Source organism: Bombina bombina, chromosome 1 (genome assembly GCF_027579735.1).
Source record: "Bombina bombina isolate aBomBom1 chromosome 1, aBomBom1.pri, whole genome shotgun sequence".
NCBI classification, from domain to species: Eukaryota; Metazoa; Chordata; class Amphibia; order Anura; family Bombinatoridae; genus Bombina; species Bombina bombina.
The window spans coordinates 1322525899-1322541804 of NC_069499.1; the positions used below are offsets into that span (position 1 = coordinate 1322525899).

The 15906-nt window shown below is 40.7% G+C and overlaps 1 protein-coding gene across 1 annotated transcript in view; it reads left to right on the forward strand.

Moving 5' to 3' along the window:
* Positions 1-15679, forward strand: part of LOC128664558 (borealin-2-like) — an 87048-nt gene extending 71369 nt beyond the window's left edge. The window contains exons 10-12 of the mRNA XM_053719378.1: positions 5529-5536; positions 5721-5789; positions 15586-15679. Coding sequence (XP_053575353.1) covers positions 5529-5536; positions 5721-5789; positions 15586-15679 — 171 coding nt within the window. The remainder of the gene's footprint in view (positions 1-5528; positions 5537-5720; positions 5790-15585) is intronic.
* The last annotated feature ends 227 nt before the right edge of the window (positions 15680-15906 follow it).

A 15906-nucleotide genomic window follows, 5' to 3' on the forward strand; every position in this document is an offset into this window, starting at 1 on the left:
ACTGTAGTATTCTTCATTTAGTTCTATGTAACATAATCATATTTTAACAGTTTTTTTTTTACCAATTATCCAAATAAAGTATAATCCTAGAAAACTCATTTGCAGAACAGTAAGTGAAGTAATAAACTTAAACAGCAGCTCTAGGCTAGCATCAAATTTGAAATATGCTACACAATAATTTTACCGAAACTAACAGGCAAAAAACCCGAAAACCGAAATAGCCAAAAATGCAATTTTCGGCCGAAATTTTGGTGCATCCCTAGTTAATATTCCTATAAGGGGATTATTGAACGGGGGGGGGGGGGCGCTATGTAATTGAAAAGTTTATTGTGTAATGGCTGTTATGTGCAAGGACTCGGCTCTGGCATTTTTTTTTGTGGAACTGACAGGTTCTCTTCCGGGAGTTTTTGCGCTGTCTTTTTTGGCACGTTTTCTTGGCAGGGTCGGTCCTGCGTAGACATCCTTGTGACCGGGTGGGGCCTCTTCACTTCCGGTCTGATCTGCGACGGAGGAGACAAACTGTTTCTGCAGTCCGGGTCATAGGAGGTGGTGAGTGCCCCTGCCATTGGTGGTTCCTGTCAAGATGGCGAACATTATAAAGAACGAGTGGGAGCAGTTAGGTTCTTCCTTTTTCCCCCTCTTCTCACTTTAAAAAGCTTTTCCCTGTCCCAGAGGCCCAGCTAGAATTGTAAGGGACCATTCCCAAGGTGGATGGCACATTTCCACGCTCGCTGAGCGCACAACGATCCCTTTAGACGATAGTTCTACTTTCAAGGAGCCTATGAATAAAATGTTGGAAAATGTGTTACGAAAGATGTTTCAACACACCTGTTTTGTTTTTCAACCCGCAGCGTCGTTTGCAGGAGCTGCGTCATATTGGTGCGATGCCTTATTGATATGATTGAGGGTGAACCCTCTTTCAAGGAGGTGCAGGAAAAGATTAGAGCCCTAAAGGTAGCCAATTCCTTCGTTCGTGACGCTAATATGCAGATTATCCGCCTGGATGCTGAAGTATCTGATTTTTCGGTTCTAGCACGCAGGGCTCTAGCTAAAATCGTGGTTGGCGGACATGATCTCCAAGACGAGGCTGCTGTCTTTGCCTTTTAAGGGCAAGATCCTGTTCGGTCCAGGTCTAGACTCTATCATATCCACAGTTACGGGAGGCAAGGGTGCTTTCCTTCCTCAGGATAAGAAGGCAAAACCTAAGGGTGCTAATTTTCATCCCTTTTGGGGGATAAAGCGCAACACAAACAGCCCGCTGCGAAAGCGGACCAAACCAAGGGTCCCTGGAAGCCTGCTCAAGCTTGGAACAAGTCTAAATGGCACAAGAAGCCGCATGAAGGGGCGGCCCCCGACTGGTCTGCAGACCGAGTGGGGGGCAGATTGTCCCGACACCTGGTTGCAGGATGTCCAGGACCCCTGGGTTCTGGAGATAGTTGCCCAGACTTACAGGATAGGGTTCAAGTCCTCTCCACCCAGGGGCAGATTCCTGCTGTCAAACCTGTCTTCAAGGCCGGAAAAAAGAGGCCTTTCTGGGTTGCGTGTGGGATCTCTCCGCTCTAGGGGTTATTGTACCAGTACCCCAGGCAGAAAGGGGTCTAGGGTATTACGCCAATTTGTTTTTGGTCCAAAGGAGGGCACGTTCCGCCCGATTTCTGGACCTCAAATGTTTAAACAAGTTACTCTCCGTTCCATCGTTCAAAATGGGAAACTCAGATCCATTCTGCCCCAAGTTCAAGAGGGGCAGCTAATGACCTCTGTAGACTTGAAGGATGCCTACATTCATGTTCCGATTCACAGGGACCATTTCAGGTTCCTCAGATTTGCCTTTCTGGATCAGCACTTCCAGTTTGTGGCTCTTCCCTTCGATCTGGCGATGGCCCTGAGTCTTCACTAAGGTCCTGGGGGCCCTTCTAGCAGTAGCCAGATCCCAGGGCATTGCGGTGGTACCATACCTGGATGACATTCTGGTTCAGGCGCCGTCATCCCATCTGGCAGAGGCCCACACCAGGGTCCTGCTGCAGTTACTTCAATCTAACAGTTAAAAGATTCATCTAGAAGAGTTCTCTGGTTCCCAGTGCCAGGGTGGAGTTCTTGGGCACAATCATAGACTCAGTGTCCATGAAGATCTTTCTCAGATGAGCAACGCACAAAGGTGGCGTCTACCTCCTCTTGCCCTCCAGTCTACAGTGAGACCATCTGTAGCTCAGTGCATGGAGATGATTGGGCTCATGGTCTCCAGCATGGACATCATTCCATTCACCAGGTTTCATCTCAGACCTCTTCAATTGTGCATGTTGACAGTGGAACGGCTATCATTCCGATCTGTTGCAGCTGATATACATGGATGCGTGGACTCTGCTTTCCCTCTTCTGGTGGATCTGCCAGGATCACCTGTCCATGGGGACATCCTTCCTGATACCATCCTTGGAGATTGTTACCACAGACTGGCGGGATGGGGAGTTGTTTGGGGTTCCAGGATGGCACAGGGGAAGTGGTCTCGCTTAGAGGCTCTTCTTCCAATAAATATTCTGGAGCTTCGAACGATCTACAATGCTCTGAAGGCGTGGCCTCGTCTGGGGGACTTGAACGTTATCAGGTTCCAGACGGACAATATTACCTCTGTGGCTTACATCAACCACCAGGGGGGTACGAGGAGCTCCCTGGTAATGAGGAAGTTGTGTCAGATCCGGAAGTGGGCAGAGACCCACAACTGTTTGCTCTCTGCGATCCACATCCCAGGTGTGGACATCTGGGAGGCTGATTTTCTCAGCAGGCATACTTTTTTTTAAATTTTTTTTTTCATCTGGGGGAATGGTCGCTTCACCCCGAAGTGTTTGCGGAGATCTGTCTCAGATGGGGACGCTCGAGATCGATCTCTTAACGTCAATGTTGAATTGCAAGCTTCCTCGATGCGGAGCTAATGGATGCCTTAGCAATGCCTTGGGTTTGGTCTAGTATACATATTTCCTCAGTTACCGCTTCTTCCTCCGTGTAGTGGCTCGTATAAAGCAGGAGGGAGTATCCACCATTCTGATTGCTCCTTCGTGGCCGAGGACATGGTTTGCAGATCTGGTGGGGATGTCATCCTCTCCGCCGTGGAGGTTACCCTGTCGCAGGGATCTGCTGGAGCAGGGTCCTTTTCAACATCAAAATCTCGATTCTCTGAGGCTGACTGCATGGAGATTGAACATTTAGTCTTGGCAAAAGTTTTTTTTTTTCCTGATAATGTGATTGACACTAGTTCAGGCAAGAAAACCGGTCACTCGACTCATCTATCATAAGGTGTGGAGTTGTCTTGGTGTGAGTCATGGCTACCCTTGGCATAGGGTGAGAGTATCCAGGATTTTCTTATCTCCAAGAAGGTCTGGAGAAGGGTCTCACCGCTAGTTCCCTAAGGACAAATTTCGGTTATCTGTTCTGTTGCACAGGAGACTTGCTGATCTCCCTGACGTCCAAGCTTTTGTTCAGGCTCTGTCTCAAATCAGGCCTGTTTATAGGCATACTGCTCCCCCCTTGGTGCTTAAATTTGGTACTTAGGGTCTTGCAGAAGGTTCCGTTTGAGCCAATGCATTCTCTTGACATAACTTCTCTCATGGAAAGTTCTTTCTGTTGGCCATTGCTTCGGCACAGAGTTTCTGAGCTGACGGCCTTTTAATATGAGCCCCCTTATCTGGTGTTTTATGCAGACAAGGCGCTTCTCCGCACAGGCTTCGGGTTTCTCCCCAAGGTGGTGTCTAAGTAGATTTTACTTCATAATCTGGACGTGGTTCGTGCTTTGAAATTCTATCTTCAGGCTACAAAGGATTTCAAACAATCTAAGTCACTTTTTGTCATGTATTCAAGGAAGCGCAGGGGTCATAGGGCGTCTACTTTGTCTTTTTGATTGAGGAGCTTGATCAGTTTGGCCTACGAGACAGCGGGACATAAGCCTCCTTAGAGGAACACGGCTCATTCAACTAGAGCTGTAGCTTCCTCTTGGGCCTTTAAAAATTAGGCTTCTATAGAGCAGATTTGCAAGTCGGCTACCTGGTTCTCCTTGCATACCTTCACTAAGTTTTATAAATTTGTTTTTTTTTTTTTTTTTTTTTTTTGCTTCTGCGGAAGCTGTTTTTGGGAGACAGGTTCTACAGGCTGTGGTGCCCTCAGATTAGGGGTCTGCCTTTTACACTCCCGGTTTCATTCAGTGTCTAAGAGCTTGGGTATGTTTCCCACGAATGAAGCTGTGGACTCTCCTCCCCTTTAGATGGAAAACAAACTATGCTTACCTGATTTTTTATTTTATTTTTTCTCCTTCCATCGTGGGGAGGAGAGTCCACGGCCCCCGCACAGATCTCCGATGGGCGGACCTAAATTTAATATTCTTGTGGCACCATTTATACCCTAATGTTTCTCCTATTGTTCCTTGTTCCCTTTGCAGAATGACTGGGGGTTGAGGGGAGTGGGAGTATTTAAGCCTTTGGCTTGGGTATCTTTGCCTCCTCCTGGTGGCCAGGTTCTTAATTCCCACAAGTAATGAATGAAGCCATGGACTCTCCTCCCCACGGTGGAAATAAAATTGTCAGGTAAGCATAATTTTGTTTTGTTTTTTTCGGGGGGGGGGGGGGGGGGATTTTCCAGTACATGTTTTAGAACCATAACTGATTGGTCAGAACCAATCCAGATTTAATACTGGAGTAATAACATCAGACGACTGTCAGTGTTTGCAGAACTTATCAGTTTTACACTTCTGACCAACTGCTGAAGCTAGTAATGGGTCCCGACCCTTAGTTTGAAGAACCCTATAGCCTACCTACCATTACAAATTCCTTTAGCTGCTGTTAAAGGAACAATATATTCATGAAAGTTTAATTTTGACTAGAGTATGCAATTTTAAGCAACTTTCTAATTTATTCCTATTTGTCTTTATCTTTATTTGAAAAAGCAAGAATGTAAGCATAGGGGCTGGCCCATGTTTGGTTCAGTACCTTGGTAGCACTTACTGATTGGTGTCTGAAATGTAGTCACCAATCGCTACCCAGGTGCTTAACCAAACATGGGCTGTCTCCCAAGCTTACATTCAAATAAAGATACTAAGAACGAAAAAAATTGATAGGAGTAAATTAGAAAGTTGCTTAAAATGGCATGCTCTATCTGAGTAATTTTGACTAGACTAATCTGTTTAGCCTTTGGCTGTTGGTCTTCATGAGTCATACAAGAGGAAATTCAAGATGCATTTCTTTCAAATCTTATTTCTGAATTGTCATTTTAGATTTGTTTGGGTGGTAGCTTTAGCAATCTGTACAATTTTTGTATGATTATCATAGTATCCTACATATTCTATCCTGAATTTAGTTAGATAAGAGTTGGTATGTCTAAAAATTGTTCAGGTCTCCATAAACATGCAATTCATAAGAGTAGTCCACAAAACACATGTGGGATTAAAACATCAGTCCATTAAGGCAAAACAATCCGCTTTAAATCCCTCTAAATTTTGACTCCAGCAACGAATTAAGTGAAATTTAAAGTACTGATTTTCAGGTTTCTAGGTTCTGAGGTAATGGGTCTTATTTTGGTTATAGAACACCTATCAAAGAGGGTAGAGGGGTAAACTGCAGTTCAGCCAGGCAGTGATTTTCTTATCACAGTGTGCAGATGCCTCCAAGGTGAAATGTGGGCATGCATACCAAAGCTCTGCTCTAGTGTGTTGGTCCTTTTTATAACCATACTGATCCTTGTAGCTGTGCTTGCATCTACTGGAAGCAGTCTTCTGCGTCTAAGATAAACATAGTAGATAAAGGCACTTACAGGTAAGTACCATGCATCTTCATAGCCCAAAGGCTATTGGTATGACCATGTACACATGTTCCATATAGCCTGTTGGCAGCACTTTTACACCTTTAAAAATTGAGGTAGTCTTTAGATTCTCCGATATCTACTTTAGTGCACACCAGAGCCCCAGTCCTCAGCAGGGTCTCAATCAGGATTTTTAGCCCTGTTACAAGTTTTTTTGCTTGTAAGTTACTTCTGCACTTAATATTTTGGCGTGAAAATAGTGTGCTTTCATTTTACTTACTGACTGGTGGGCATCTTGCTGATGTGCAGCATATTTCTCCTGGACATCGGGAACAGTGAACTCATTATTTGCACAGCTTGGCTAAATTTATGTATTTTTTTTTTTTTTTGTCTGATCATGCTGATCCTTTGAAAGGGTGATCCACAGATAATTTAACTCCTTCACAAAAATTCTTTAAGGGCGAGCAATATGAAGCACAAAACATGCCAGATGACCTAGTATGTTGTATCAGTGTGGTCCAGTTAACAATGCAACAATACATTTTTTTTTTATTTTTTTTATATTCCTCAGGCATTTGCTCTGACAATATTACACTGGCCATCCAAAGCCAATTCATCCTGATTGGGAAGTAGAAATTCCCTTGCTTTTAAGGATGTTGGCGATCCTCTACTGTTATGCCACTTTTCCTGAGCCTGTCATGCTAGACAGGGTCATTCTGCATTGCCTTTGCGGCAGAGTGCTCAGGGATTTAATCTCATCAGGGTTATCTAGAGGGCAGCTCTTCTGACAGATCTCTTAATTTGATGCATTATATCCACTCTGCATTTAAATTGTGGAGGTATAACAGCCATAATTTCTGAAATTGCAGACACTTGCAAGGGGCAGAACGGAATGCTGTGCAGGCCTTGGGCACATCAGGGACATCCCTCAGAAGCAACCATTCTAGGTAACCTGCACAAATCAGGAGTACAGTGGAATCTGACAACTATTATTAAGAAATCCAGGACCCCCCCAGCTGATGAAGTAATGTCCTTTAATTTCAGGTTGGCGCACATACATGCTCTTGCAGGAAATATTAGCCTTGTTGGTTGAAGATCCTCAAACGACACACTCTGTCAAGAATAAGTTCTATGAGGCAGCTCCTAAAAATCTGCATACCTTCCTTGTACTTGATAGTTTTCGAACCTAACAATCGCCTACAAACCAGGTGTGCCCATTTGTTGCCTCCACCAAATTTCAAGAACATGTATTTCTTTTACAAGATATGACGAGTCCATGGGTTTCATCCTTATGAGATCGCCTCCTGGTCAGCAGGAGGAGGCAAAGAGCTGTGTATATATGTCTATCTATCTATCTATCTATCTATCCTAATTAATCTATCTATCCTAATTAATCTATCTATCCTAATTAATCTATCTATCCTAATTAATCTATCTATCCTAATTAATCTATCTATTCTAATTAATCTATCTATTCTAATTAATCTATCTAATCTAATTAATCTATCTAATCTAATTAATCTAATTAATCTAATTAATCTAATCTAATTAATCTAATTAATCTAATTAATCTAATTAATCTATCTATCTTCTCTCCTCCCTTCCCTCCCCCCAGTCATTCTCTTTGCCTTTGTTAGTGATAGGAAGAGGCAGAGTGAGGTGTTATAGATTCTTCAATCAAGTGTTTATTATTTTTTTTAGTGCTACTTTGTTCTGGGGTGTAGCCTAGACCAGATCAGTCTCTTCAGTACAAAAAGAGAAGCATCTGGTGGCTTTAAAGTAATTGGAACTTGTGATATATTTCTCACTGCGACTCCCATAGATTGTATGCTGCCCTGTTTGTAAAAGTCTGAGGGAGAAGATGCTCAGTACTTTTTGTTTTCCACAGGCCAATGTGAAGGGGAAGAAAGAACTTAACAAGCCGGGTGAGATGCCCTACTGCTGGGCAGCCTTCTAACGTAAGTGCTAAACTTTATTTCTTTCATGTAATTAGCAAGAGTCCATGAGCTAGTGACGTATGGGATATACATGCCTACCAGGGGGGCAAAGTTTCCCAAACCTTAAAATGCCTATAAATACACCCCTCACCACACCCACAATTCAGTTTTACAAACTTTGCCTCCCATGGAGGTGGTGAAGTAAGTTTGTGCTAGATTTCTACGTTATGCGCATCGCAGCAGGTTGAATCCCAGTTTTCCTCTCAGAGTGCAGTGAATGTCAGAGGGATGTTGAGAGAGTATTGCCTATTTGAATACCATGGTCTTCCTCTAGGGGATCTATTTCATAGGTTCTCTGTTATCGGTCGTAGAGATTTCTTCTCCTACCTCCCTTTTCAGATAGACGATATACTCTTATATACCATTACCTCTACTGATTACAGTTTCAGTACTGGTTTGGCTATCTACTTTATGTAGATGAGTGTCTTTGGGTAAGTAAGTCTTATCTTTTATTTATGACACTCTCAGCTATGTTTTGGCACTTTATATGTAAAGTTCTAAATATGTTTTATAATTATATTTGCCATGATTCAGGTCAATCCGTTTATTTTCCTTTCAGACTCAGTTGCATTTTTTTGGGAAAATGCATATGAATTAAAATATTTTTCTTACCTAAATTTTCAATTGACTTTTTTCCTTTAAATTGCGGGCTGTTAGGCTTGCGGGTGCAAAAAATGCTAGAATTTATTGCGTCATTTTTACCGCAAGACTTTTTTGGCGCAAGATTGACGTTTGTCTGACGTCAATGACGTCATTTCCGGCGTCTTAGTTGACGCCGGAAGTTTTCACGTAGTTGCGTCACTTTTGGCTCTCGTGTTTGTTGCAGACGTTTTTGACGCCAAAAAATGTGTGCGTCATTCTTGGCGCCAGATTTTTTAACATTTAAGTCATTTTTTAGTTGCTTCTGGTTTCTAGAGGCCTGTTCTGTTTGCATTTTTTTCCCATTCCTGAAATTGTCATTTAAGGAATTTGATAATTTTGCTTTATATGTTTTTTTTTTCTATTACATATTGCAAGATATTCCAAAAACTGTTCCTGTATCAGAAAATACTGTTGGATTCCTGATGACTGATATCAGTCCTACCAAAGTGAGGTTCATTTATTTTAATGGTATGAATGTTTCTTTAGCTATGGTTTGTAATAAGTTATCATGATAAACTTTTACATGCAGAGTCCATTAGTATTTATGCATTATCTATTGCTATTCTTTTTACATCTAATGTACAAGATATACTTTGGAATTTATAAGAATATTTTTCTGATTCTATTCTAAAGGCTTTGTCTGCCATCTCGCCTTTTAACAAAATTTTTAGGTCTTTTTTTAAACTTCTCGTTTAGTTGATGACGTTTCAAATGACCAACAACATACTGAATTATCCTTCTCTGTTTTTTTAAGAATATTCTTCATCCGATATTGACACTAACAAATCTACTTTTTTATTTTTTAAATAGAGTACATTTGTTCTTTGTTGAAAAGGTGTTGATTATTTTGGATATTGAAGTAACTAGTTCTTTTGATTTTAAGACTAGCTAACATTTAAATTCTGCTTATTAACCTTCTGTGGTTTCTTCAGAGGTTTTTTTTTCATGATACTAGGGAATGGAATAGGCCGGGAATTTCTTTTATTCCTTTAAGGTTTTTAAATTGTATCCTTTGCCGGCAGTTTTAAGTTTTGAGGAAAGATCCCCCAAGTTAATGGGGCTATCTCTACTCTTGCTAAACATACTACTATTCCTATAGCAAATAGTATTTATTTTTTTCCTTCAGATGGGAAACTTGTATTTAAGGAAAATGATTTATTTTCAGGTACTTTTCTTAGACCTGTAATTTATTTGGCTGATGTTGCACTAAAGTATCCAACCAAAAAGTTGAAGCAGTTGCAACAAGTATCGGATTATGATTCGTTTAGCATTGTTAAATTAATCAACATGCTAATCTCATTTGTGTCATTTTTTTTTAATATTTTCGCAAATGAGGTTTAATCTGTCTTTAGCTTTTTTAGCTAGAAGAACTTTGACTTCAATCTTGGAATGCTAATTTGATTTCTAAATAACATATTTCTTTTGGATTCAATTCTTAAACTGTTACTCTGGACTTCAAGATTGAGTTCTAAGACTAAATCTTAAGCTTATATTTTTTGTTCTTACTAAGGAACGGAATCCTAATTCTTCCGCAAGTAACATGTTTATAATTGGAAGTTTTCTTCATTCAATTTAAGCCATTTAAAAGATCAAAGTCAGCTCCCCAAATTTGCATGTAGGTGCGGTTCTTATTCCAGCTTAGCTGGTAAGGGGCAGGTTAAGATTTTTTTTAAAAAATTTTTGGTTCAATTTGGTCCAAACTTCTTAGATTTGGGTACAGAATAGGATTCGGAGTAAAACCACCTGTGAAGTCGTGTTTTTTTTTTTTTTTTTCTCTAACATATTCCAGTAAGGCTCACACTTTCCTGAAGTGTGTTTCAGACCTTTATGTATTGGATACTTGTGAAGCACGGCTGGTCACCCGTTGGGCTCAAGGCGCTGCTCAGACCTGGAGTTTTCTGGGGTATTTATACCAGTTCCATTTTAGGAACAGGGTTTGGGTTTTTTATTCAAAACTATTCATTGTCCCAAAGATAGAAAATCTCTTTGAATTGTCATAAGTGTACCATCTTTTAGAATGGTGTTTATATGGTCTATTCTGCCTTTTGGTCAGTGAGGGCATTATTTGTTTACAATAGATGCATATCTTCATTTTCTGTTTTCGTTTTCTGAGATTTTCTTTGACAAGCATTACCAATTTGTTGCTTTTCCTTCTGGTCTAGCGACAGCTCTAACAATTTTTTCAAGGTTCTCAGTGTTTCCTTATTTGGACCAGTCTCGTGGTACTGGCGGAATCTCATACGATTCAACTTTTGTTGTTTCTTCAAGACATGGTTAGAGGATCTTTTTATCAAAGCTCCTTGATTCCTCAGACAAGGGTCACCTTTTTTAGGTTTCCTGATAGATTGTGACAATTTTATTGGGTTCCGTTTGTCTGAACCTTCAGTCTCTATTTCCTTCAGTTGCTATATGCATGGACGTTTTAGGTCTCATGGCTGCAGCATTGGATTCGATTCCATTTGCTCATTTTCATAGGATACCTTTCCAGTTTTTTTTATGCTGAATTAATGGTGCAGGGATTCTAGGATATCACTTTTTATATCTTTGAATCCCAATGTTCAACTCTTTGATTTGGTGGTTAGATCACCATCATATAGTTCTACGGGTCTCTTAGGTTCATTCAACCTGGACCATGATCACTACAGATGCGGGTCTTTAAGGTTGGGAGGCTGTCTGGGGATCTCTGTCAGCACAAGGGGTTTGGAAATCTCAGGAGAGATTACCATTCGATATTTTGGAACTCCGTGCATTTCTCAGTTCTTCAGTTTTGGCTTCTTTTTGAAGAAAGACGTTTATTGTTTTTCAGACAGACAATGGCACAACTGTGGCGTATGTCAATCAGGGTGGGACTCTCAGTCTTTAGGCTGTGAAAGAAGTATCTCGGATACTTGCTTGGGCTAAATCCAGCTCCTGTCTAATTTCTGCAGTCCATTTCCCAGGTATAGACAATTGGGAAGCGGATTATCTGTCAATCAAGCTTTAACTCCGGAAGAATGGTCTCTTTACACAGATGTGTTTTTTCAAATTGTTCAGATGTGAGGGCCTATTCAGGTCCGGGGATCCTCAGGCGGAAGCAGTGTATGCATTGACACTTCCTTGGAGTTATCAATCTGCCTATATTTTGTTTGCCTTTCTTTTGAAAGATTCTTACATTATTTGGATGTGGTAAGAGTTTTGAAATATTATGTTGAAGCTACTCAGATTTCAGAAAGACTTCTAGTCTATTTGTTATCTTTTCTGGTTTTAGGAAAGGTCAGAAGGCTTCTGCCATTTCTTTGGCATCTTGGTTAAAGCTTTTGATTCATCATGCTTATTTGTAGTCGGGTTAATCCCCGCCTCAGAGGATTACGGCTCATTCTACCAGGTCAGTTTCTACTTCCTGGGCTTTTAAGAATGAAGCTTCTGTTGATCAGATTTGCAAAGCAACGACTTGGTCTTCTTTGCATACTTTTTTACTAAAATCTACCATTTTGATGATTTCTCTTCTTCAGAAGCAGTTTTTGGTAGAATAGTACCTCAGGCAGCTGTTTCAGTTTGATTCTTCTGCTTATAATTTCAGTTTTTTTCATTATAAAAATTGAAACTTTTGATTTGGGTTGTGGATTAATTTTTCAGCGGAATTGGCCATCTTTATTTTATCCCTCCCTCTCTAGTGACTCTTGCGTGGAAGTTCCACATCTTGGGTATCTGCTATCCCATACGTCACTAGCTCATGGACTCTTGCTAATTACATGAAAGAAAACATAATTTATGTAAGAACTTACCTGAAATTCATTTCTTTCATATTAGCAAGAGTCCATGAGGCCCACCCTTTTTGTGGTGGTTATGATTTTTTTGTATAAAGCACAATTATTCCAATTCCTTATTTTTGATGCTTTCGCTCCTTTCTTATCACCCCACTTCTTGGCTATTAGTTAAACTGAATTGTGGGTGTGGTGAGGGGTGTATTTTATAGGCATTTTAAGGTTTGGGAAACTTTGCCCCTCCTGGTAGGAATGTACATCACATACGTCACTAGCTCATGGACTCTTGCTAATATGAAAGAAATGAATTTATCAGGTAAGTTCTTACTAAAATTGTTTTTCTGGAAAATGGTAATGTACACAAAGGAGTTGGCACTTTATTTATTTTTGAAAACTTAGCCTGGCTTTGGGGCTTAGTTTTCATGGGCAGATCTGTGCTCAGAGGCAACTTGTCGTCTTCCCTTAGTACAAACCCCATCCGCTTCTGGCTCGTTTAGCAACCGACGGGGGGATTTCTCTTGGAGTGTTATGTAGGGTTTTTGTGAGGGTTATGTCTGACATATTGCATGTCCCTGCCTCTTATGGATTCTTTTAACAGGGAGCCGGCAGGCTGAGATTTTATTGCATGTTTGTTCATGCTTCCAGTAATGTTTATTGGGGAACTGTCAATAGAGGTTTCATGTTTTTCGCATTAAGGGGTTAACACATGACACTGGGTGAATGATTTGCATGACAGGTGCCCCTGCTTGCTACGGCTTATATTTAAAGTAAAGCCAACCGAGTTTTGTTGCCTTATTTCATGTGACCGTATTTTTCAGTGGGGAACGTTCCTTATACCGTTTTACACTTTTCCTGACAGCTTTGTTTTGGTTAAAGATAGACGCATGGGAGCTTGAGAACGATCCTCCCACGATGGGCGGAGTTTCGAAACACGCCATTGTGTGCGCGCCTTTTTGCCTGTGTAGCTTATCGTTGATCCTGTTTTGGCCACGTCCATGATGGGCAGAGCTTTGTTGCCTGCCGTTGAGCACGCGCCATTGTCTAACCATCTCGGCGGCACGCTGGATGCCTCCTCAGCTGTGTTTTAATCGGCATACAGCTGAGGTTTCACGCCGTCCGGAAGATTTTTTTTTGGTGCTGGAAAGCTCTTAAGACTGTGTCCAGATAGCGTTGATATTACGCTGTGGATTTGGCTAAAAGAGTCAATAACGGAAAGACTATATATCCTAAGGGATATTGTTTGAATAGAACAAGACAGTAACACATATAAAATATCGGCAACTTGAGTTTTAATCAAGTCATTCCTTTTTAAGTTAAGTGGGAGTTCTTTAATAGTGACAGGGTACACTACTTTTCAAATTAATAAACTCTGGCCCCAACTGCTTAGGATACGTGGGGAATCAGTTTTTAGGGTACCTCTGCCGTCTTCTGTGAGGTTAACTACAACACACATTTGCTCTTACAGAGTCTTTTCCCTCACTTGTTTAAACTTCAAAGTAACATTCTCCTTTGCGTTTAAGATACAGTAACGTTTTTTTGTGGTGGTTTAATTTTTATTTTAAATGCTCCTACTGTTTGTTGTTCAGGAGTATGACAATTGTTAATACTTACTACAGAGTTTTCATATCCCTCAAGTGTCTTACCTGTGCACAGAACACAAGGGAGAATGTTACTTTAAGATTTAAAGGTGGTGTGAATTTTTTTATTATAAATGATCCTTTACAGGTGTCCATTAACACTGGTCATTGCAGGACCTTTCATGCCCCACATGCTGTGCCATGCGGTTCCTTACGAGGGAATTGTTGTCTAGTCTTAGCTTCTGTATTATACATAGCAATGTCTGTGAGTAGCAGGATTAACAGATGCTTAAGCAGCATTCTCTAACTTTGCAAATATTTAGTGCAGATAACTACGGACGTTTAACCAATAATCTGCAATCTTATCTGACATTCCGGTTACTTGTGTGCTGATATTTCTTTTTGCAAACGAGAAAATACATTCTTTCAGTTTTATTTAAAAAAAAGACTAACACATATAAAATGTTTCTTTTTCAGTAGTTAAGAGACAGTAACATGTTTATTTGATGCCTTTCAGCTGTTTAATGTATAATTCAGCTTTGTACTTGTATGGTGTACCCATAAAAAAATTGCGGTACTCATGACTCTCTGGGGTTTTTTTTTATGCCTATTGTCAGTGTCCCATTTGGGGATAGACGGACATTTTCATGAAAACCTTCATTTGGTTTTTTCCTGAGTGAGGTATTGGGATTTCAATGAAGCAGTGTTTAAAGTGACGTAAAGAGTTTATCTTTTTTCTTTCTTTCAGTCGCATAAAGCAGTACATTTTTGTTTGACAACTGTCTCACACATTTTGTGGCTTTTTTTATTCTGTCTCGATTCTAATATGGATCGTTCAGATTGTTCTGTTTCCAATGTTTTCATGGAAGTTTATTTAAAATAAGACATGGCACCAAAGGGGGACTTTTTGGTTCCTGTGTATACTCTAATAGCTGGTAATATCTAGTTACTGTTTAAGATTAAAGGAGTCAGTAACGCTTTTTGGTCCAGTGTCCCACAATGGGTACTCCTTTACTGACGCCGTGCCTACATCCCTAGATTGACGGGCACCCAAATTTACATGTACATGTACTTTTCTGAAGAGTCTACATTATGCAAGATTGTACGTGTTTATCATTTGCTTTGGACTATTAAGTAAATAGTCTCAATTAAAGTGACAGTTCGGGTCCTTTTTATTAAGACATTACTGATGCTTCTTAGTGTGCATTCCTCCTTTGTGACTTAGGATGAAATAGAAACACGCCTCTTTAAAGTTACTTTAGGATATAAAGGAATTATAGTTCTGGCCTTAGCTAGTTCAGTTATAGCCTTTCTTGCGGATTACCAAGTTGGCAGCTAAGAGTTCGGGTTTTCTGTCTTGGCACACAGAGCCTTCGGGTTGAAATCTTGCTCTGTGGATGTGTCATCTTCATCTAAGTTTTTGGTTTCCAGACCTAGGAGGGTCCATTTATGAATTCCGTGGATACAGAATGTATTCATGTCCTTATCTGCAGAGATCATCACAAGATCATAAGGTTTGCCTTTCTGGACACACATTTTCAGTTTGTGGATCTGCCTTTTGGTCTGACCACGGCACAAAGGTTCTGAGAAAAAGTCTCTGCCGGCGGTACTGAGGCCGCATGTCATTACAGTGACGCCTTATCTGGATGACATTCTGATCCAGACGTCTTTTGAACTGACAGTCTCATTCCGACTTTGTTCTCCCTACCTTGGGACTCATAGGTGGACGGTAGCTCTGGTAAAGTATTCGCTAGTTCCGCAGACAAAGGTGTTTTTTCTTGGGAACTCTATTCGGATCTCTATCCATAAGTTTTTTTTGGTTTGTTTTGTTTTTTGTTGTAATTTTTACAGAGGTCAGAATATTGAAGATTCTGAATTCACTAAGGCCTCTGCAGCTGCAATTGCTTTGACAGCAGAATGGAGATTGTACAAGTTTGTCTTCTGATCCTTATCATAGAAGGGACAAACTCCCTGGGGAATCAGGGTGTATGGACTCGACCGGAGTCTCTCCTTCCCATCTAGGTGAGAGTAATATTCAATGCGCTTCAGGCTTGGCCTCAGTTGGCTTCGACCAATTTAATCAGATTCCAGTCGGACAACATCACGACTGTAGTTTACATCTATCTTCAGGGAGGAGCAAGGAGTTCCTTAGCGATGACGGAGGTAACCAGG